Consider the following 20,804-nt stretch of genomic DNA (forward strand, 5'->3'; position numbering starts at 1 on the left):
TCCCCTTCCCGCACTTGCCTCTTTACTTTCCTTCTGGGTAGGACCTGGGCTGGCTTGGGAGGTGTCAGGCTTCTGGGACCAGAGGCTCTTGCCCCTGGAGAATCTCCCTTGCCCCTGGGGCTGGGGGCTTCAGTCCAGGACTCCAACTTCTAAACCTTTCTCTAAACCACACACACACAGACACACAGACACACACTGCTATCGGTCCCTTACTCTACTATCCCCCATGTGAAGAAGAGACTTGATTTTCTTCAAAACTGCTTTATTAGGAACGTACCAGGGATTGATGGACGAGGCTCTGACTGCCCCAGGCCCTACAGGAGTCCTACTTCTCCCCGGGGTCCTGTGCTGATCTCTTGATGTAGTCTCTGTACATCGTGTACACAGCACCTGCGGGAGGGAGAAGGGGAAACGTCCCATAACACCGAACCCTGTACCCATCCTCTGGCTCGCCCAGGAGTCTGACTCCAGCCATTCCCCTGAGAGTCCAGCTTCCCTGCTCGTCTTGTTGCTCTAGGTCTCAACAGCTGCTGCCAGCGCCCGGCCACAGGGCCTAGGGAAACACCCCGCTGGCAGTTCACAGAGCACTTCCACGCAGATCCCCTGTCTGGGACGCCTCACAGCAGCCTGCGAGGTGGGCCAGCCAGGGTGCTCATCATCCTGTCAGGGCAACCGAGGCTCAGAGAAGGGCGTTTGTCCACTGTCACACAGCTAGTCCGGAGTGTCTGCCTCTTGACCCAGAGAGGAAGAGAAGTTCAGCATATGTTCTGCTCTGTGATATTTCTCATCTCTAGAACCGACTGTCCCGAAACCAATGGAGCACCACCCCCACAGGCCCTGGGATGGGAGATAAAACAGGGAACCCTGAGATGGCTTGGGTTGAGGACTTCACCCAAGACTTGCTGTGGAGCCCAGTATAGGAAACAGGGACTAAAATCATAATCGCTTAACTGTCCGGGCTCACAGCCAGATTTTGCCTAATCGGCTCTGTTCTGAGACCCCAGCAGCCACTCACCTAGCATGACCGCACCCACGGCACAGGCCTGCGCTGCCACGCGGGTGTGAATCAGGTGTATGGACATCTTGGTGGAACCACGTGCCTTCAGCCGATAAATCCGGTAGGCTGCCACTGCCAGGCAGCATCCTAAGCCTGTAGGCAGAGAACATGACCATTGGGCCTCAGTCACCACTGGCATGCCTCCCCTGATGAGCAACCCCCTCCCTAGGCAACCTGGGCATCTGGAATAAACCCCAGCTTTCCTGCCACTTCATGGAGGGAGAGGGGGACCGTCATCTGAATATTGAGTTGTTTCCACTCCGTGGTGTTTTCGGAGTGGCTGCTTCCCTCCAGTGTCACCCACCCTGAACCACCTCCCCCCACTGGCTCTGCCCGGGCCCTTCAACCACTATTGGCTCCCACAGCCGCTTTCCTGCTCTCAAGACCCTGAGGAAGGAAGGCCTGGGAGACCCCGAGCGGCTCCTTCCTCTCCTGACGCTGTGTCGATGCCCCACGTTTCCCTGCACCCCAAGCCCTCAGTTGGCCACCACCTCCACCTGTCCAGGCTCCCTCATTTCCTTGTCGGGCATGTCCCTTTGTTCCTTGGCACCTTTGCTGCTGGTTCACTCCTCTCCTGGCTGTTGAGTGCTCCGTGGGCAGAACACTTGAGTTCTCTGCTTCATTTGAAAAGACCAGGAGGCCATTCTCTGAGGGCAGGCCCCTCCTTGCCCTCTTCCCTTACTTTCCTACTCACCGACAGGCACCAGCGGAGACTCCCTGGTCTTCCTCAGGAACTTCTGAGACACACTGTCTTCGCCCTCAGGTGGTGCCCACCAGCCTTTGTTTGCAGACATGATCCTGGCCCCAGGGTTTTCAGCTGGGTCTCCGAGGCTTCAGCCCAGTCCTAGAAAGAGGAACCCCATAATAAGAACTCTGATTCTCCTCAGTCTACGCTAGAAAGGAGGGAGTTGCCCGCTAAGACCCTCTCTTACCATGCCCCAACACAGCCGCTACTTGAAAAGATGTCCCAAGTCTCCTGTGTCAGAAGGCTGGACCACTAGTACCGTTTCTCCCATCCCTTCTTTCTAACATAGGCCTCTTCCTCTGCTCATTCTGACTTCACTCTTTTCCCTGCTCTCCCCTCCCGTCCCCAGACTTCCATTTGTATCCCTATGTGATCCTTGGGTCAAGAAAAGCAGCTGGAAAAATCCGCAGATGAGGGTGGGAGGAACAGGCCTTGAGCCTTGGGACCCCCACTGGCCTTGAATCTGACGGTTGTTCCTGAGGGAGCTACAGAACGGGATCTGGCCCCAGGGAGCCAGAGTCATCCCAGTGTTAGAGCCCTGGTTACTGAATCACCAGAGCCAAAGACTAAAATGAGTGGACATTGATTTGTGAATAATTTAGCATAGATTTTGGACATTAGTACTAATGGAACTAATTCTGGTCCCTGAACTGCTCCCATTTCCATCTCTTGCCAAGTTCTTTGCCATTGCCGAACCCCTGCCTCCCTCCCTGGGCAGGTGACCCCTATTGCTCTACTTGCTAACCCCAGTAAACATTTTCCCTGATCATAAACTAGACGGAGTCGCAGAGTGCTGGTCCACAGACCAGGGCTTCTGCCTGTGAGGTGCCTTCTAGGTCTGACCATGAGACCGCCTCCCTGCGGGAGGTGGCCTCCATTCCTAGTTGCCTCTTCTCTCCTGGAGGAGCAAGGACTGTCGGCCCCACAAGTTCTCAGCATGCTGGTGCTTACCCTAGGAGATGGCTAGAAAGTAGAATGCGAGCAGCCCAGCCAGGGCTCAGCATCTGTTGTTTTGAACCGGCCAGGAGCCGATGATGGAGCTGCCACTGTGGGGTCAGGGAAGCAAGCTTTAATGGGGACTTTGAAGTCAGGAATGGAGAGGGGAGGAGATAGGCCAGGGCATCAGTCTTAACCCCCCATTTGCTGAGTTCCAGGCCGCAGCTCCAAGCGCTGGAAAGTAATGAAAGATAGATGGTGGGAGCCCTTAACTAGATTCAATCTGTTAATTCCCATGGCAGTAAGGGGCTGGATCAGACAGGGACTTGCTACGGAGAACAGAGCTGGAAACACAGAGGCGAGAAACGATAGAGATCCTTGGTTCTACTGCAAGCTACACTGCTTCAAACACGAACAATGTGGGATGTAAATAAAACGCCCCCAATCCCAATCGTTGTCTTGATCCTTCCAAAGGAGGCTTTTTAGATCAAGCAGATTCATCCAGGGTATGACCACTAGGACTTCCTCACGTCTCCAGGGCTCCTTGGACTGCCCACGGGGCTGAGATGCTCACTCATACTCCCTCGGGACAGAGATGACAAAAACCTGCGTTATCATCTACTTTGTTTGAGGTGCTTACATTGCAGGCCTCCCAACTCTTCTGTACGGTAAGTAGTAGTTTATTCACAGACCAGGAACTGAGCTTCTGAGAGGCTCAGAGACTTATCCAAGAGTGCATAGCACCCTTGGCCATGTCAGGATCTGAATCTAGGTCTGACCCTCTCCAGGCTTTGTCCTTGTAGTCCGCTTCCCACAGGCTGACCAAGCAAAGACCCTCCATCCAGGCTGAAGCTTAGGACTGCTGATCAGTTGTGGCACCCTGGATTCAGAGAAGAGGAGAAAAGAACCTTCTTGTTCATAAGCAAGTGGACAAAGATTGAAGTACACTATGGAGAGTCCCACTCCATCCCAGGCCTTTGCTCCTGCCCTAGATCCTCAGCCCTACGTGTCTGTCCAAAAGGGGCTTTTCAGCCCTGGATATCTGTCCAGCAGCTGAAGTCTTTCTTTTCTCTCCCCAAGCACTCACTGCTCTAGGAAAAGACCCAGGGTCACAGCAGCTCCCCAGGGCCTTCACGTATCCCCAGCGTCCCTGGGAACTCTCCTTCCAGTCATTCACACACACTCTCCCGGGCCGCCTCTCCCGGTCCCAGCGGTGGCCTGAATTCTCAAGAGATGGATGGTCTGGGCCAGAGGCAGAGGGATGGAACTTCCTGGATGAGACAGAGCAAGAATCAGGATCGACTTCATGCTCTTTGGAGAACAGGGGCCAAGCTGTGGAGAGCAAAGTTCAACTTCCTTGAGAGGGTCTCCCTTCTTGCTGGGCTTCTGTTGATGCTCCTGGAGCCTCTCAGCCCAGGATTGAGAAAAGAATAAAACACATGGGTCGCCTGGGTGGCTCAGTGGATTAAAGCCTCTCCCTTGGGCTCAGGTCATGATCCCAGGGTCCTGGGATCGAGCCCCGCATCGGGCTCTCTGCTCAGCAGGGAGCCTGCTTCCTCCTCTCCCTCTGCCTGCCTCTCTGCCTACTTGTGATCTCTGTCTGTCAAATAAATAAATAAAAATTAAAAAAAAAAAAGAAGAAGAAGAATACACATGTTTGCTATGATTTTCTGAGCACCTACAAGGCCAGAAATGTGCTCATTGCTTTAAGTAGGTTATTTTTTTAAAAGATTTTATTTATTTATTTGACAGACAGAGATCACAAGTAGGCAGAGAGGCAGGCAGAGAGAGAGAGGCGGAGGGGGTGGGGAGCCGGCTTCCTGCGGAGCAGAGAGCCCGATGCGGGGCTCGATCCCCGCACCCTGAGATCATGACCTGAGCCGAAGGCAGCAGCCCAAACCACTGAGCCACCCAGGCGCCCCTTAAGTAGGTTATTTTATTTAATCCTCACAATTCTGTTAAGGTGGGTACTATTATTCCCATTTCACGGATGAAAAACTGAGGCTTGGGTAAAAGGTCTTGCACCAGGTCACAGTAAGTGACAGAAAAAAAAACAGCCAGACTAATAACTGTTCCTAAAATCAAATCTCACTGCTCTGGACTAATGGGAGAAGGATTGTAAACCGGAGGGAAGCTCTTGAAACAGAGGAAATAAAATTGCTTTTTACTTCTGAGAGCACACTAAAACTTCAAAGAACAGACTTCTGTAGAGTACCACTAAGATAAATTATGATAACATTTTTGTTACTATGCCAAGTCTTCAGTAATTATTTCTTTAAGCATTTCTACATTTAATTTACTTAGTAAACCTTTTTTCCTTCCAGGTCATGTCACACTCATAGAAATTCTAATTTAAAAGGGTCTAATTGAGTGATGCAGACAGACTTAATGGATCTGGAGCGTAGGCCACAAGCAGACATGGGGTCAGTCAGCTGCTTGAATGACCACTCTCTGAATACTTGGTCTTTTGCCACTGTCTTTTGAGTCTATGCCGTCATCTGTAAAATGGAGAATGGAGGTAGCATCTACCCCTAGGATTATTGTAAGAGTTAAATAAGATGATTTTTAGAATCCCCCTGCACACGGCCTGCTCCTATTCCTCCAGAATGAGCAAGCATCAGGATAGAGGGAGCAGGCTGGGGGAGAAGTGGAAAGTCCCTAACAACAGATGGAAAGGTTGCCACGTTCCGGGTGGTCCCAATTCAGCATACGCTTGTCCCTCCCCAACCTTCTTTTCTTTCTTGGCCTTCCTTACCTTAACTCGAAGCTTCAGGGTTGTTCTCCCTATTGTGTTGAGAGGCGGGTGGCTAAGACTTTAAGTGCTGCGTGAATTAAGACATTTGCTATGCTATATATAGCCCAAGGGAGCTGAGGGACCAGACAGGGAAAGGAGGGCCAGCAACTCTTTCACCTTGAACTAAGGAGTGCTGTGAGTGAGGGGATGCTGAAGAATGAACTGGACAAGGAACAGAAGATGCTTGAATTGGGATTGGAATGCGGAGGACCCAGGCTGAAGGGCTGGGGGAAATCACAGGAGAGAAAACACGAGGCCATATATAGTAGTGTCTCAGGGATTTGAGGTGCTGGGAGTGGGGGGGAACAGGAGCAGGCTAGAAGTTTCCAGATAATAGGGCTAGGCGGAGGCAGCCTCTCCAGAAAGTGCCTGGGGTGACATCCCCTCCCCTAAAAGCAGGCAGGGAGTTCAAAGGACCTTGCAGTATTTGTCCAAGGACAGCCCCAAGAGCCACAGGCCTGGGGCCAGGAAAGTGCCTTTGTTACCACCAATCTTTCTGGGGAGACTACTCACACATTTAAAAAGCTGCTAAGAGGGTGTGGATGGTAGTGATTGGAAGGCTGCCTCCGGCTGTAGTAGTGCTGACGATGTAGGATCACTTCTTGTGAAGGACCAATTTTGAGCACACCTGTCTCAGATGATGAATGGATGTGTCAGAGATTTGAATGTTTTGCTAAGATCCTTGTGTTGGGTGCTTTTGAATACCCAAATTACCTGGCTTCCACTGAAGAGCACTGGGAGGACTAATGCCTTTGGAGCCTACAAGATTTAGGCACTTCACGTATTTTACTTCATCCTCACAACAGCCCCCAACAGATGGATCTCGTCCCCATTTTACAGATGAAGAAACCACGGCTCAGAAAGGTTAAGGCCAGATCGCACAGCAGGTAAATGGCCGAGCTATCCAACCAATAATATTAACCACTATAGACCAGCTGACAGTGGAAAATTAACATAGCAAATAATAATGGGACTTCATGTATATTTCACCATCACTTTCTCCCACCACCCACCATCGTAGCAATATAAGTAAACAAGTACAAACAGCTGGGCAGAGAGAACTTCCAGAAATTCAAAGACTGCACCTACCGCACCACTTCTCACCAACGCAGGGTGGTTCCTGAGCCAGCACACTGCGATCTAGGTGCATCCAGAAGTCCTCGCCTGGTGGGTGGTACCAGAACCGGTCCTCTCCCAGATGCTTCTCCCCACCCCTATATCCCGCAAACACATCACCTATCCCTCATTTGCAAGTAAATCGACCGTAATTTAAAATTCTGCCTTAGTACACAGGAACTGCTAACTGGGCTCAAGGAAGCACGGGGGAGAGGGGGGGAATGGGAGGGGGGAAGGGGGTCATCCTACTGTTCTTTCTAATCTTTCTATCTGTACAAACACATTCAAAAAAATTTTTTACAACAAAAAAATGTGCTTCACCCACCATCCCTGGAGGCAGGGAGAAATAATATAATGTGTCCTATAAGTCAACTGAAACTGCCGGGGATTCTGGGGAGAAGGGTGTGCTACTCATCCTCGCAACCCCCCACCCCCAGCACATGCAATCAAGACCTGGTTTAACAGGAAGCTTCCTCACTACCCAGCCTGTCTGGGGCCCACAGAGCTTCCCGTTGCCAGCAGGCAGCTTTCGGAAAATCCTACCTCTCTGAGCCTTTGCTCCCATCCCCCAGGACACAGCAATCTACTCTTGAGTTTATCAGCCAAGTGGGGACCCTGGAAAATGTGTAATGGAAATAGTGACACACACTGCAGTCTTCAAGTTGACCCTGCAGTTCCCAAACCACAGAGCCCCAGGGTGACTCTCAAGTTCTCAAACTGGGTTTTGATCCTTTCCTGCCTGGGCCCCATGTGAATAAAAAGTGATGCGGTTCTCACAACACCCGCCTCCACCACTCTCTGCCAGAGGCTTGGAAACCAGACCCCTTCCCTGTTTGAAGCTGGGGCTCTTTTTCTGCCCTCGGGTAGCCGTTCTTTTTGCGCTAGCCAGGGCAAGCGCTCAGTCACTCATTCACTCTGCTTGTACTTGCTAAGCACCTACTACGTGGTGTGCTCTGCTCTAGAAGCTGAGAGCCAGTGGCCCTCCCTTCAGGGAACTCACATTGTAGCGGTTGCCGTTCTGCTCTAGACCCTGGTTGACGAGGGAGCAGAAGGCAAGCTGAAGACACAGCACAAGCTGACACGCGGTGACCTCCTCCCCCACCCAGGTGGGATCTATGTGACATTCCTCAGCCCTACAGCTAAGAGAATGAAAAACAAATGGCTCCCCACGACGAATCCTTCCCCTAGGTAACCTCTATAGAGGTTACACTCCTTCAAGACCGAGTTTCCCTCCCTTTACAATAGTCTTAGTGATTTACAGGGAAAAAGCATTCTTATCAATAACCTAGCTTCCAGAAGGAACTGTAGATAAAATTAAATGTTTTTATACGTGCAGCCCGTTGACCCATACTTGAGGCAGGCAAAGTATAACTTCCTCCAGGAAGCTCCCAACTGTCTTAATGTTAATGCCTTGCTAGAGGGGAAAACAACCTTAGCTCGACAAGGGCAAAGCCTCCAGCACCTGGTAGGTCCTCTTTAGCATATGAAAATTCTTCTGAAAACCTCCCTTTTCCCTTACCTCCCCCAACTCCAAGTACTTCATCAATTGCTCCTCACAACTCCTGCACCGCTCTTTCCGCCCACAGTCCAGTCCCCGGTGCTTTAATAAAACCATCTTTTTTTTTTTTTTTTTTAAGATTCTATTTATTTATTTGACAGACAGAGATCACAAGTAGGCAGAGAGGCAGGTAGAGAGAGGGAGGAAAGCAGGCTCCCCGCTGAGCAGAGAATCCGATATGGGGCTCGATCCCAGGACCCTGAGATCATGACCTGGCCAAAGGCAGAGACTTAACCCACTGAGCCACCCAGGCGCCCCAATAAAACCACCTTTTTGCACCAAGACGTCTCAAGAATTCTTTTTTGGCTGTTAGCTTTGATCCCTAACATCTTTCCTACATCACTGAGACCGCCTGGATCAGAGATCCTCTGACTTGGGTTTCTGGCTTCAGTTTATCACCTATAACTAAATTAAAAGATGTCATTATCTGGGAAGGTGATAAAAGAGAGAAGAGTTACATTTCTGGGGTTATTTTCAACTATCCGCAGGTAAAACAACTTAGCTTCCATGGATCTTATTATTTCCATTTTTTAAGATATTTCACTTATTTATTTGAGAGAGAGAGAGAGGGCATGAGCAGGGGTTAGTGGCAGAGGGAAGGAGAGAAGCAGACCCTCTAGCTAAGCAGGGAGCCTGATATGGGGCTCGATCCCAACACTCTGGGATTGTGACCTGAGCCAAAGGCAGCTGCATAACTGACTGAGCCACCCAGGCGCCCCTCATTATTTCCATCTACCAAAAGAGAGATGGAGGCTGGGTAGTAAGGTAACAATTATAGAAAGTGTATTGTTCCCAAGCTCCATGAGGAATGGTCAATCCTAAAAGATTGTGAGCCTTCCTCAGCAGTTTCATCCATGAACAGAAAAATAATACCTAATGAACATTTAATATAAACTATTAATATATAATATATATATATGTAATCAAATATTTTGACACCCTTCAAGGTTTGGTTTTTTTTTTTTTTAAGATCTATTTATTTCAGGGGCACCTGGCTCAGTCGTTAAAGTGTCTGCTTTCAGCTCAGGTCGTGATCCCAAGGTCCTGGGATGGAGCCCTACATCGGGCTCCCTGCTCAGCTAGAAGCCTGCTTCTCCCTCTCCCACTTTCCCTGTTTGTGTTCTCTTTCTCTGTGTGTCTCTTTGTCAAATAAATAAATTAAATCTTCAAAAAAAAAAAAAGATTTATTTATCTGAGTGAGAGAGGGTGTAGGACAAGAGGCAGAGGGAGAGAATCTCAAGCAGGCTCCCTGCCAGGTGCAGAGCCTGACACAGGGCTCAATTCCACAACTCTGAGATCACGACTTGAGCAGAAGCCAAGAGTCGGACACCCAACCAACCGCGCCACCGAGGAGCCCCACCACTTTAAAGATTTTTGTTGAAGTCTTAATATGCTACACAAAAGTGCACTATCAAAAGTGTATAGCTCAGGGGCGCCTGGGTGGCTTAGTGGGTTGGGCCGCTGCCTTCGGCTCAGGTCGTGATCTCAGAGTCCGGGGATCGAGTCCCGCATCGGGCTCTCTGCTCAGCGGAGAGCCTGCTTCCCTCTCTCTCTGTCTGCCTCTCCATCTACTTGTGATTTCTGTCAAATAAATAAATAAAATCTTTAAAAAAAAAAGTGTATAGCTCAGATGTGTATGAACACATTCGTGTATTTAACCTTCAGATCAAGAAAAGAACAGGATCAGTCCCCCAGAAGCCCCCTCATGCTCCCCGTGACTAAACTTACCCCTAGGTATCCATTAACCTAACAGCACAGGACACTGTAGCCTGTTTTTGAACTTCATATAAATGGAGTTTTGTGAGATTCATCTATCTTTTTTTTTTTTAAAGATTTTATTTATTTGACACAGAGAGAGAAAACAAGAGAGGGAACACAAGCAGGGGGAATGGGAGAAGGAGAAGCAGGCTTCCCTCCAAGCAGGGAGCCCAACACAGGGCTCGATCCCAGGACCCCAGGACCACGACCTGAGCTGAAGGCATATGCCCAACCGACTGAACCACCCAAGCATCCCCTATCTTTTTTTTTTTTTTTTTAAAGATTTTATTTACTTATTTGACAGAGAGAGATCACAAGTAGGCAGAGCAGCAGGCAGAAAGAGGGTAGGCAGGCTCCCTGCTGAGCACAGAGCTCAATGCAGGGCTTGATCCCAAGACCCTGAGACCATGACCTGAAGTGAAGGCGGAGGCTTAACCCACTGAGCCACCCAGGCACGCCAAGAGATTAATTTACATTGTGTGTAATTGTAGATTGTTCATTCTCCTTGCTGCATAAGGGAACATTGTGTGACTACATTTCATCTATCCTTTCTACAATTGTTGGACATTTGGGGGGTTTCCAGTTTTTTTGGCTATTGCAAATAGTGCTGCTATGAACACACTGATACATGTAGTTGTACATCTGTACACATTTCTGTGGAATTTCCATGTAATTCCAGTCATAGTGTAGACGTAGTTTTGGTCTTAGTAGATATTGCCATTTTCCAAAGCAATTTGTACGAATACAGAGTTGCACTAGCAAGACGTTAGTTTGAATATTTTAATCAGCATAGTGATGTTGTCTCCTGTGTTTAGTTTGACATGTTCTTTACCATACTTCCATATAATTACAAGGTCCTCGCACTTGTCATCTTAAATACATTTGTAGAGAGGGAATGTGATAAGGAAGGTGGCTGGGGATGACTGGGGCATGGCGAGTTCCATGGGGAGAGAGGAGAACTTAAATTCAAAGGGCAAAAAAGGTAATGAAAATGATTCAAGCAGCTAAGTGGGAACAGAGCCTGTCCTGCGTAAAAAATACTACTCAGTGAAACTAAAGGGCTCAAAGGGAACAAACCTTTTTTTTTTTTTTTTCATTATTTAGTGAGAAGCCAAAAATCTGGATTTTAAACTTCTGGCAATTAATTCATACTTTTGAAAACATCATACTGGCCAAACAAAACTTGTCAGTGGGCCAGATGGCCAGCCCTCTGGACTAGCCGTTAGTTCCGGCCCGGCTTTGGGGATGGGAGGGTTTGACCTGTAGCAAGTCACCTCATTTGTTAGAGCTTAATTTCCTCTGTGGTCAAAGGGTAAAATGGAAGCCTCTTCTTGACGGTCAGATGAGATAATTCAGGAGTACAGGAGTTGTCAAACTCCATACAAAGTGAAGTACTCGCCCATCTCCTTGGGATGCCTTCCGTTGTTATGCACGGACTGGCTGGACTTAAAGCATTTGAGGAGTTTCTAGATTCCTTGGAGGCGAGGCCGTTTAAAGCGGGAGATTCCCAAGCGTACAAATTCTTCAGAAAGTCCTTTGAATGGGATCCTGCTGGGATGCAAGGGGTTAAGAGGAAATGGCCTATTAGGGTCTTGCTAATCTGAGAAGTCCAGGACCTCGAGAAAGTATCTAGAACGCCACTAAAAGCCAAGACTCAAAGGAGCTAGGATGATTGACCCGACGAGGGCCAGTAGGAACAGAACCTAGAACCGAGAGTGAGCAACCTGATGTGTCACACCGGACCCAGGCCTCGGCGGAGCGCACAGAAGACAACTCCGGGGCTCGTAGGACCGACTTAGGATGCTCAGGTAAGGCGTGTCCTCACGGCGCCGTTAGTACCCCGCCCAAAGAGAGGCGCGGGCCTCGGGGGACGGCTATCCCGAGAGCCAAGCTAGAGGAATGAATTGTCCCGCGGGCGAGGTCTGCGCCCACCCAGGTCCAGACTCCACGCGGGGGGTACCGACACGCTCGGCGCCCCCGGGACCGCCCGAGAGCGCGCGAGGGCCCGACCGTAGAAAGTTGGGACGCCCGCGCCGCAGCCCGCGCGCTCCGGGGCGCCCCCTCCCACCCGAGCGCCACGTGCCGCGCGCCCCCAGCTCCCAGGCCGCGGCGGGACGCCCCCGCCCCCACCGCGGCGCGTAGTGCGCAGGCGCCTCCCCGCGGGTCCCGGCGGCGGGAGCGGGAGGCGGCGGCGGGAGCGGCTTTGGCCTCGGCTGGAGACTGAGGCGAGGGCGGTGACGGCGGCGAGAGTTGGAGGAGAGGCGTGGGTGGCAGCGAAGGCGATGGCGACGCGGGGCACATGAGGCGGCGGCCCGCGGGACGGGCCGAGGCCCGGCGGAGGAGGCGGCTCCGGGGGAACACGCCGCCCGGTGAGGGGCGGCCGCAGGGCCGGCTGAGGAGCGGGCAAGGGGCGGGGCCGGGGGGGGGCGGGAGAACTTCTGGGGAGGATGGAGGAGGGGCGGGGGGGGAACGCAGGGGACAGGGGTCCCAGGAAGAGTGCGGCGAGGGGGGGCCGCTGCTGCCGAGACTTCCCGCCGATCCCGGAGGGGCGTCTGACCAGCGGCCGCCCGCTGCCCCCTGCGCGCCCTCCCTCTTTGTCCCTGGGCGCGCGGTTCCCAAATTGGGAGGGAAACGGCCCGGGGGTGGGCCCGGGCGGCGGGGGCCGCGCTGGGCGGGCGGAGAGCCCGGAGGACCCCGGGCGCGCACTTGGGCGGCGCTCGGCGGTGCTCGCAACTCGTCGGGGCGGTTAGGGGCGCAGGGCCGCGCCGGGGCCGCCCCTCGCCGCCGGGGCGCTTCGCGGGCTGGTCTTTGTCTCCCGACGCTCGGCCCCTGACATCTCTCCCGGCGGCGTGCGGTTCGTTTGACTCCTTCCTCGAACACCGCTACCGGGACTCCTGCCTCCCGTTAGTGATTGAGACAAGATTTAGTTCGAGGGCTGGAAGGAGGGAGTCGGGGCGGGGGGGCGGTGAATGGCGCGGTCGCCTCCTGATTTACATGTTCCCTTTACTTAAAATGTTTTTTTTTCACCTCCGCTGCGTGAAACTTTGGACAACTGTTTTGTTTTCCCTTCGATCTGCAGATTCAAAATGAAGAGAAGGCGCTAAAGCTGCGATTGTAGCCAATTATGTGGTTGGTGGCTGCGTTTGGAGCTTTGAGTTGAAAGGCTTTACGTGAATGTGTGTTTTAGAATTTGGGTTGTTTCCCTTCCCTTGCGATTGTTTTCTAAGATTGGGATTACTTTTTCTTTGCGAAGCGGGCGTGTTCGTATTTATGATTTGAAGGAATGTTTGTTCATTGAGAACCTGCGATGCTCCAGATTTCATTGTGCTCACGCTTTATTTTGTTAGCCTCAAGACCGGACTTGGTGGAATCGAGTAAATCAAGGTAGAATAAGTTCTGGGATAAGCGTCATCTTGCGCCTGATTAGTCTAAAATTATATGTTCGTGTTGTGTATACTTGGAAGTGAGTATATGGGAAAACGCTATAAAAATCAAACTGTGTACATGAAGGGGATTTTGATTTCTGATAAACGGAGAAACAGCATATCTCGACTACTTAACGTATCTGTAGAAAAGGGGATTAATAATGTAATTTAGGGATCAAATCCTTTACCCCCCTAAAGAGGGTTTAGGTATTATTCAGAGTAAGAATGCAGAAAAATAAACTTAATTCCAAAGGTTCTGATTAAATGTATTGTGAATTGTAGTTACCACGTTTCCAGGAGTTTTGTTGGGTTTATTTTTTTGGAATTTAGCATAGTGTATTGTAGTTGCTTTAGATTTCTTAAGTACTGTATAATGGCAGAATTGAAGAAATGCACCGACCCTTCTGGGTAGAAGGTAAAAAGCTGTGGTCTTAGTGTTGGCCAGATCTTTGTGAGCAGAGTGTTGTAAGGAAAGGGCATTTTGAAGAGAATACATAGGAGCCATATGAAAGCTCTTTCTTTTTTTTAATTTGTCCTGATCTGTAGTTGTTTGATACTGTCTACCACTTGTTTTAAACTGTTGTGCAGTTTTCCAGAGCCTTTGAAACATCCTTTCTAAAAGCCAACGCTTTTAGCTTCTTTTTTGGGTTGTGTGACTTCAGAATTGGTTTTCTGTCTGTGCCAGGTAGCCACCACAGTTCTCTCTCAAAAAAAAAAAACTAAGGACCCAGAGACTTTCAATTCAGTTCATGAAGGTAGAATTGACTTTCAGCCTTCACTCTAAAGGATTTTAGAAGTTTGTTTTGTTTTGTTTTTTTAAGATTTTATTTATTTATTTGACAGAGATCAGAAGTAGGCAGAGAGAGAGGAAGCAGGCTCCCCGGTGAGCAGAGAGCCTGATGCAGGGCTGGATCCCAGGACCCTGGACCATGACCTGAGCCGAAGGCAGAGGCTTTAACCCACTGAGCCACCCAGGCGCCCCAGGATTTAAGAAGTTAACATATCTTCAACATAACAATTTTACTTAAATACTGTTCCCCTTAATATTTTTATTCATATTTTATATTTGTGTAAATTAGCAAAAGGGAAGGAATAGAGGGTCTGTCTCTGATTAGCGGCACCACAACCCTAACTCCAGGCTCTCCTATAAAGTTAGTAATTGGGATCCTAGAATACAAAATATGTAATTAAAATCTAGAGTATCATAGTCTTAATAAATGAATAGTTTGTTCTATGCCTAATTCAGTGCAAAGAGATGAGTTCCAAGAAGTTGGGCTTTTTATCTGAGGTTTGTTCACATTTCAGAATAAATGAGCTGTGGCCCCCCCCCCCATTCTCATTAGTCTGGATAGTTAGTGCAACTGGGAGTATACTTTATTTCCAAACCGGTGCTTTCTTTTTTTATTTTTTAATTTGCAAATGTATGTATTTTTAATAATTGGTGCTTGTTGCATAGAAACATGTGTGGCTTCTATCCAAAATATCTGAAAAGAAATTTAGGCAAAGAAAAACGGGATTACTTTTTTTTTTTAGACCATTTCTTTGAGAATACATATGGTAATAGATTTTAGTTGATATCATTAACCTAAAACACAGTTCAGAACTTTTGATATCGGCTAAGTGCCAACAATTTTCAGACATAACTACTGCAACTGATGAGTTTAGTTTTTGTGGAAATATAAGGACTTATTCTTTTAAGTGTGAGCATTGCTATTTTCTACTGCTCTTTAGAATGAATGACCAGACAGTACTGGCTGGCTGGCATACTGTAGTAGTACATTCTTGAATTTTGGAAACATTGTAGGGGTTGACAACCTTCAAGTTTGTCATTGAAACCTGTGTGTGGAATATGTTGCCCAAAGTGTTTTTCCCCCCTAGGACAAGGACAAGATCTCTTTGCAGAAACCATTTTATTTCTGAGAAAAGAAGTGTTCTGTGGAATGAGTAGAGCCCTCAGTTAAAGTTTGTACTTTTGATCTGTATTGCTTATAGCATCAGCACAACTTGGACAAAAGTACTCAGTGGCTGTTCATTCATTTAAGGAAGTTTTTTTTGTGGGTTTTTTTTTTTTTCCCATTCAGTTATTTTTGAGAATGCTGTAAGATGCTGAAGATGAATGCTATGTGGTTTTTGCTCTCAAAATGTTTGCAGTTTAACATGATGAAAGGTTTAGCAATTTGGAAATTCTCAGAAATATTTGAAACAAAAGAAATGTTCAGGATTTTGGAGTAAATTTTTGTTTTTTCTGTATAGAAATGGAATAAACTTCATATATCCCTATTTTCCTTTAATCTCTAAACTGGATGTTCAAGTCTTATATAGTTACAAAGATTATTTTCATCTACATCTTTGTATGATTTATCAGTTTTGACTGAGTTTATTGTTACTTAACTGGGTTATAACATTTGGGGGGGGGGGTGTTCAGAATAAGGTAGATCTGAACTTTCTGTTTTTAGGGAATTCTATTTGACTCAATCTTGAACCTCAGGTTCCTAAATGCCCATTTCAGAATAGGTGTTTATTTTATTTTATTTTTATTTCCACTTTTTAAGATTATATTTACTTGGGTGCCTGGGTGGTGCAGTTAGTTAAGCATCTTCCTTCAGCTCACATGATCCCAGAACCCTGGGATCAAGTCCTGCATTGGGCTCCTTGCTCAGTGGAGAGCCTGCTTCTCCCTCTGCGTGCTCTACCTGCTGCTCCTTGGTTGTGCTGTCTGACAAATAAATAAAAATCTTTTTAAAAAAATATTTTATTTTATCTATTTATTTGAGAGAGAGAGCTTGCATGTGATGAGCACAAGGTGGGGAGGGGCAGAGGGAGAAGCAGACTCCCAGGGAGCCAGACATAGGGCTCAATCCCGGGACTCTGAGATCATGACCTGAGTGGAAGGCAGACACCTTAACCAACTGAGCCACCCCGGCATCCCAATAGGTGTTTATTTCTGTTCAAAAATTTCTTCCTGAAGTACTCTTTATCTCCTGGCTTCTGATTTTACCACCTTGCTCTCTGGCTATTCCTTCAAGTCCCCTTGGCCGCCGCCTGCCATCCTCTTCTACCAGATTTTTTTTTTTTTTTTTTTTTTTAAGATTTTATTCATTCATGTGAGAGAGAGACAGGGAGAAGCAGGCTGCCTGCGGAGTGCCCATTGAGGGACTTGATCCCAGAAGCCTGGGATCAAGACCTGAGCCGAAGGCAGACGCTTAACTGACTCAGCCACTCAGGTGCCCCTCTACCAGATATAGATATTTATTTATTTATTTATTTATTTCGCTCCCCCCCCACCAGATATTTAATTGATGGACTTTCTCAAGTCTTAGTACTCTGATTTCATCCATTCTGTGGCTTCAGTTACAATATGTATTTTGAATATTCCCAAATTTTTGTCTGCCTCCCAAACTTCTTTTCTGATCCCAGCTGCCTACTCACCATCTGTACTTAGTTTCAAGAGGCACTTTGCTCGAGATGCGCAGACTGACCTCTTGATCTTGGCTCCAGACCTAGACCTTCTTCACTGTACTATTTAATTAAGTGGCTCTATCAACAACTTACTGAGGCCAGACTTGTGATTTTTCTCTACCTTTAGTCTCTCCATTCTAGTCTAGGTCACCTTTCCCTCGGATTATTACAGTCAATTATAAATGGTCTTTCCACATTGACTCTTGTTTTTAAAGGGGGGGTAGTATGAGATATTTAAGATAGAAAAAGTAATAAATAATACTACAATAAATACTTAACATAACCACCGTGCAGCTTAGGAAAATAAAATATTGCCGGTGAAGTTCAGGTGTTTCCCCACCTGATTGCATCCTCCTTTCCCCAACCTCCATTGTAGACCTCCTTGCCAGAGGTAATTACTAATTGAATTTATTTTTATTTTTATTTTTTTAAGATTTTATTTATTTATTTAATTGACAGAGAGAGAGAGAAGACAAGTAGAGGGAGTGGGAGGGGAGAAGCAGGCTTCTGGCTGAGCAGGGAGCCTGATGCAAGGCTTGATCCCAGAACACTGGGATCACCACCAGAGCCAAAGGCAGGTTCTTAACCAACTGAGCCACCCAGGTGCCCCACTAATTGAATTTATTACTCCTTTGCATTTCTTTGTACTTTTACTACATACATATATGCTCTAAGCAGTATATCCTCATCTTTTCTTCTCAGAACAGCTAGAATTGTCTTTATAAAACAAATTTAACCAAGTCACTTACCTGAAGACTTCTGTTTTCCATTGAAGACTTTCCCTCTTCATTTAAGAAGGTGTGATCTGGCCTTGCTTACTCCTCCAGCGTCATGTCTTTGTACTTAACCTTCTTATTATGAGTGGTCTGGCTTGCTGATCTTGCTGATCCCCCCCCCCCCCGCCTCCTCCCTGCCCCCCTCCCCTCATTCCTTAAAGGTTCAAAGCTCACCCAAGGCCTTTGGACATGTAGTAGCTAATTCTTCTGCCTGGAAGGCAGCTTCTCAGTTCTTCAAAATATGCTTAAATAGCAGTTTTGTGGAGAAATCTTATGATCCTCCTAGATTCAGTTAATAGTATGCTGCACTTCTCTCTTTTTTTTTTTTTTTAAGATTTTATTTATTTACTTGAGAGAGAGACAGTGAGAGAGAGCATGAACGAGGAGAAGGTCAGAGAGAGAAGCAGACTCCCCATGGAGCTGGGAGTCCGATGCGGGACTCGATCCCGGGACTCCAGGATCATGACCTGAGCCGAAGGCAGTCATCCAACCAACTGAGCCACCCAGGTGTCCCTGCACTTCTCTTTTATAGGGTTTATCACAATATTGATTAATTATTTGTATAATGCCTATTTCACCATTAGTCTGTTCTGTATATTTCATAAAGTCAGGAGTAATAACTGTCTTGGGCAGCCCAGTATCACAGCACCTAGCTCGTAGTTCGTATCTGTATTCAACAATTAATTGAGTGCTTACTAATTATTTATAATTGCTGATAGTAGCAAAGTAACTTCTGACAAAGCTTTTGTTATTCTAATTAGAAGCCTCGTTATTGGGGCACCTGGGTGGTGCAGTCATTTGAGCATAGTCATGATTAGGTCGTGAGATTGAGCTTTACATCAGGCTCTGAGCTCAGTGCAGAGACTGCTTGAGTTTCTCTCCTTCTCCCTTTGCCCCTCCCCCACTCACTCTCAAGTAAGTGAATAAAATCTTTATTAAAAAAGAAAAGAAGCCTCATTATTTTATGTTGTTTTTTGCTCTGTTGGTCTTATATGCCAATATAGTGTTAGTTCTTTAGTAAATATTTATTGTTGTAAACTTCCTAATAGCCATGGCCTAAGCAATCTTCAGTAGTTTTAGTAGACCAGAAATAGAGTGGTCACCACTGGTGTAATATACACAATGGGTACACTTGCCTTCCAGGAAAATAATCATAGCTGGCTTAGGCAGGCTGTCAGATGTAATAAAGAAATTGAAGATTAGGTTTTTTCTTTGACATTCTGTACCTAGTTCTGATTTTCATTTCTTCTTCCTATTTGCTGGGCCAAGCTTCAGTATAATTAATGTCCCAAGAAACTGGGACAGTTTATACATTACGGCCAATGTTGATAGTTTTGCACTTGAGTATTTTACTTTGTAGACTTTTTTTTTTCTTTTGACAGGCAAAGATCACAAGTTGGCAGAGATGCAGGCAGAGAGAGAGAGAGAGGAGGAAGCAGGCTCCCCTCTTCCTGAGCAGAGAGCCTGATGCGGGGTGCGATCCCAGGACTCTGGGATCATGACCTGGGCCGAAGGCAGAGGCTTTAACCCATTTCACTGAGCCACCCAGGTGCCCCTGTAGACTTTTTTAAACATTGCTTTTTGCGGGGGCACCTGAGTGTCTTGGTCATTAGGCGTCTGCCTTCGGCTTGGGTCGTGGTCTCGGGGTCCTGGGATTGAGCTCCACATTGGGCTGTCTGCTCCTCGGGAAGCCTGCTTCCTCTCTCCCTCTGCTGCTGCCCTGCTTGTGTTCCCTTCCTCACTGTGTCTCTCTGTCAGATAAATAAATAAAATCTTTATGAAAGAATTTTTTTTTAATTCCTTTTTTGGAGTAGGTAATGTATTAGGTATTATATAATCCCAAAGATATAAAAGGATTTGCAGTGAAAAGTAAGTCTTCCTTTATTCTCTTCTCACTCATTTTCTTTCTGCTGAAGCAATTATTATTTACCCTTTTTTATGAATTCCTCTGGAGGTATCCATGGACTCAGTAATTCTCCACACATACACATAAATGGTAGCATACATATGCACTGTTCTACAGCCTGAATTGTTGGCTGATATATCTTAGTTTATTTCTATCATTAGAGATAAATGTGTCTCCTACTTTTTGACTACCAGATGTGCTGTAATTTGTTTACCCAATCCCTTCCAGATAGACTTTTAAATTTTTTCCAGCACATTATCAACAGTGCTACAGTGAATATTCTATGTATGTAAGCATATTTATTAGATGAACATTCAGAATTGGAATTACTGGGTCAAAAAGAGTGTGTGTTCTTCATATAACCAGTTCACCTCACCATATACCCTATTCTGTATTCTTCCTTGTCAGTGATTGGCTGTCACTTCTTAAATTTTTTCCAATTGGATAAATAAAAAGTAGTATGTTGGTGTAGTTTTAATTGTAAGTCTTTAATTACAAGTGATAATTATATATCTTCTCATATCCTTAAAAAACATTTCTATTTCTGGGGCACCATAGGCTGTTAAGCATCTGCTTTGGCTGAGGTCATGATCCCAGGGTCCTGGGATCAACCTCCATGTGGGGCTCCCTGCTTAGTGAGAGCCTGCTTCTCTCTCTTCTCCCCCCTTGTGCTCTCTCTCGCTGTCTCTGTCACTAACTGTCTCTCTTTCAAATAAATAAAATCTTTTTTAAAAAAATTTATATTTCTTTTTCTGAGACCTCTGTCTATCCATTACACATTTTTCTATTGAGCGGTCTTTATTATTATTATTATTTTATAAAGATTTTATTTATTTATTTGACAAAGAGATCACAAGTAGGCAGAGAGGCGGGTGGGGGTGGGGTCTCAATCCCAGGACCCTGAGGTCATGATCCTGAGCCAAAGGCAAAGGCTTAACCCACTGAGCCACCCAGGCACCCTTTTTTATTATTGATGTTAGAGTTCTTTATGTGTTAGAGAAATAAAGCCTTTTATTCTGAGAGCTGCAAATCATTTTAAGCATACAGTATATCTTTTGAGTTTTCTACAGGTTTTTTTTTTTTTTTTTTTTTTTGCTTTCCAAAAATTACACTGGATAATTGAATTTGTCATTTCTTTCATTTGACCTTTAGGTTTTTGTATCATTTTAGAAGTCTTCTCTACTCAGATTATCAAGGGAAAAAATGTCCATGGCTTTTTCTAACTGCCATTGTTTTTAATTTAATTTAATTTTTATTTCTTTAAAGGTGTGCTT

At 46.7% G+C, this 20,804-nt stretch overlaps 2 protein-coding genes across 16 annotated transcripts in view; one reads left to right on the top strand and one right to left on the bottom strand.

Moving 5' to 3' along the window:
* Positions 1 to 245: 245 nt before the first annotated feature.
* On the bottom strand, positions 246 to 6,698 carry HIGD1B (HIG1 hypoxia inducible domain family member 1B). Of its 3 annotated transcripts, XM_059148493.1 has the most exons (5): positions 6,622 to 6,698; positions 3,518 to 3,618; positions 1,752 to 1,901; positions 1,016 to 1,150; positions 246 to 390 (listed from the first exon to the last, which is right to left on the bottom strand). In XM_059148493.1, the coding sequence occupies exons 3-5, from the start codon at positions 1,849 to 1,851 to the stop codon at positions 326 to 328; spliced, it is 300 nt and encodes a 99-aa protein (XP_059004476.1). In that variant the 5' UTR covers positions 1,852 to 1,901; positions 3,518 to 3,618; positions 6,622 to 6,698; the 3' UTR covers positions 246 to 325. The 3 variants fall into 3 exon arrangements, with proteins under 3 accessions (XP_059004476.1, XP_059004474.1, XP_059004475.1); XM_059148491.1 differs by lacking the exons at positions 3,518 to 3,618; positions 6,622 to 6,698 and adding an exon at positions 2,754 to 2,908; XM_059148492.1 differs by lacking the exons at positions 3,518 to 3,618; positions 6,622 to 6,698 and adding an exon at positions 1,990 to 2,514.
* A 4,597-nt stretch (positions 6,699 to 11,295) lies between these two features.
* Positions 11,296 to 20,804, top strand: part of GJC1 (gap junction protein gamma 1) — a 40,935-nt gene continuing 31,426 nt past the window's right edge. For 3 of the 13 annotated variants that reach the window (XM_059148704.1, XM_059148703.1, XM_059148711.1), the window contains exon 1: positions 12,632 to 12,867. Coding sequence is in view for 1 of the 13 variants with exons in the window: in XM_059148702.1 (XP_059004685.1) it covers positions 12,264 to 12,333 (70 nt within the window). In the remaining 12 variants the exon portion in view is untranslated. Of the gene's footprint in view, positions 11,773 to 12,104; positions 12,334 to 12,629; positions 12,868 to 12,917; positions 13,349 to 20,804 lie in introns of those variants that run through there. The other 10 variants (XM_059148708.1, XM_059148705.1, XM_059148707.1 and 7 more) reach the window with 8 other exon arrangements.

This window comes from Mustela lutreola, chromosome 15, assembly GCF_030435805.1.
Source record: "Mustela lutreola isolate mMusLut2 chromosome 15, mMusLut2.pri, whole genome shotgun sequence".
Classification (NCBI taxonomy): Eukaryota; Metazoa; Chordata; class Mammalia; order Carnivora; family Mustelidae; genus Mustela; species Mustela lutreola.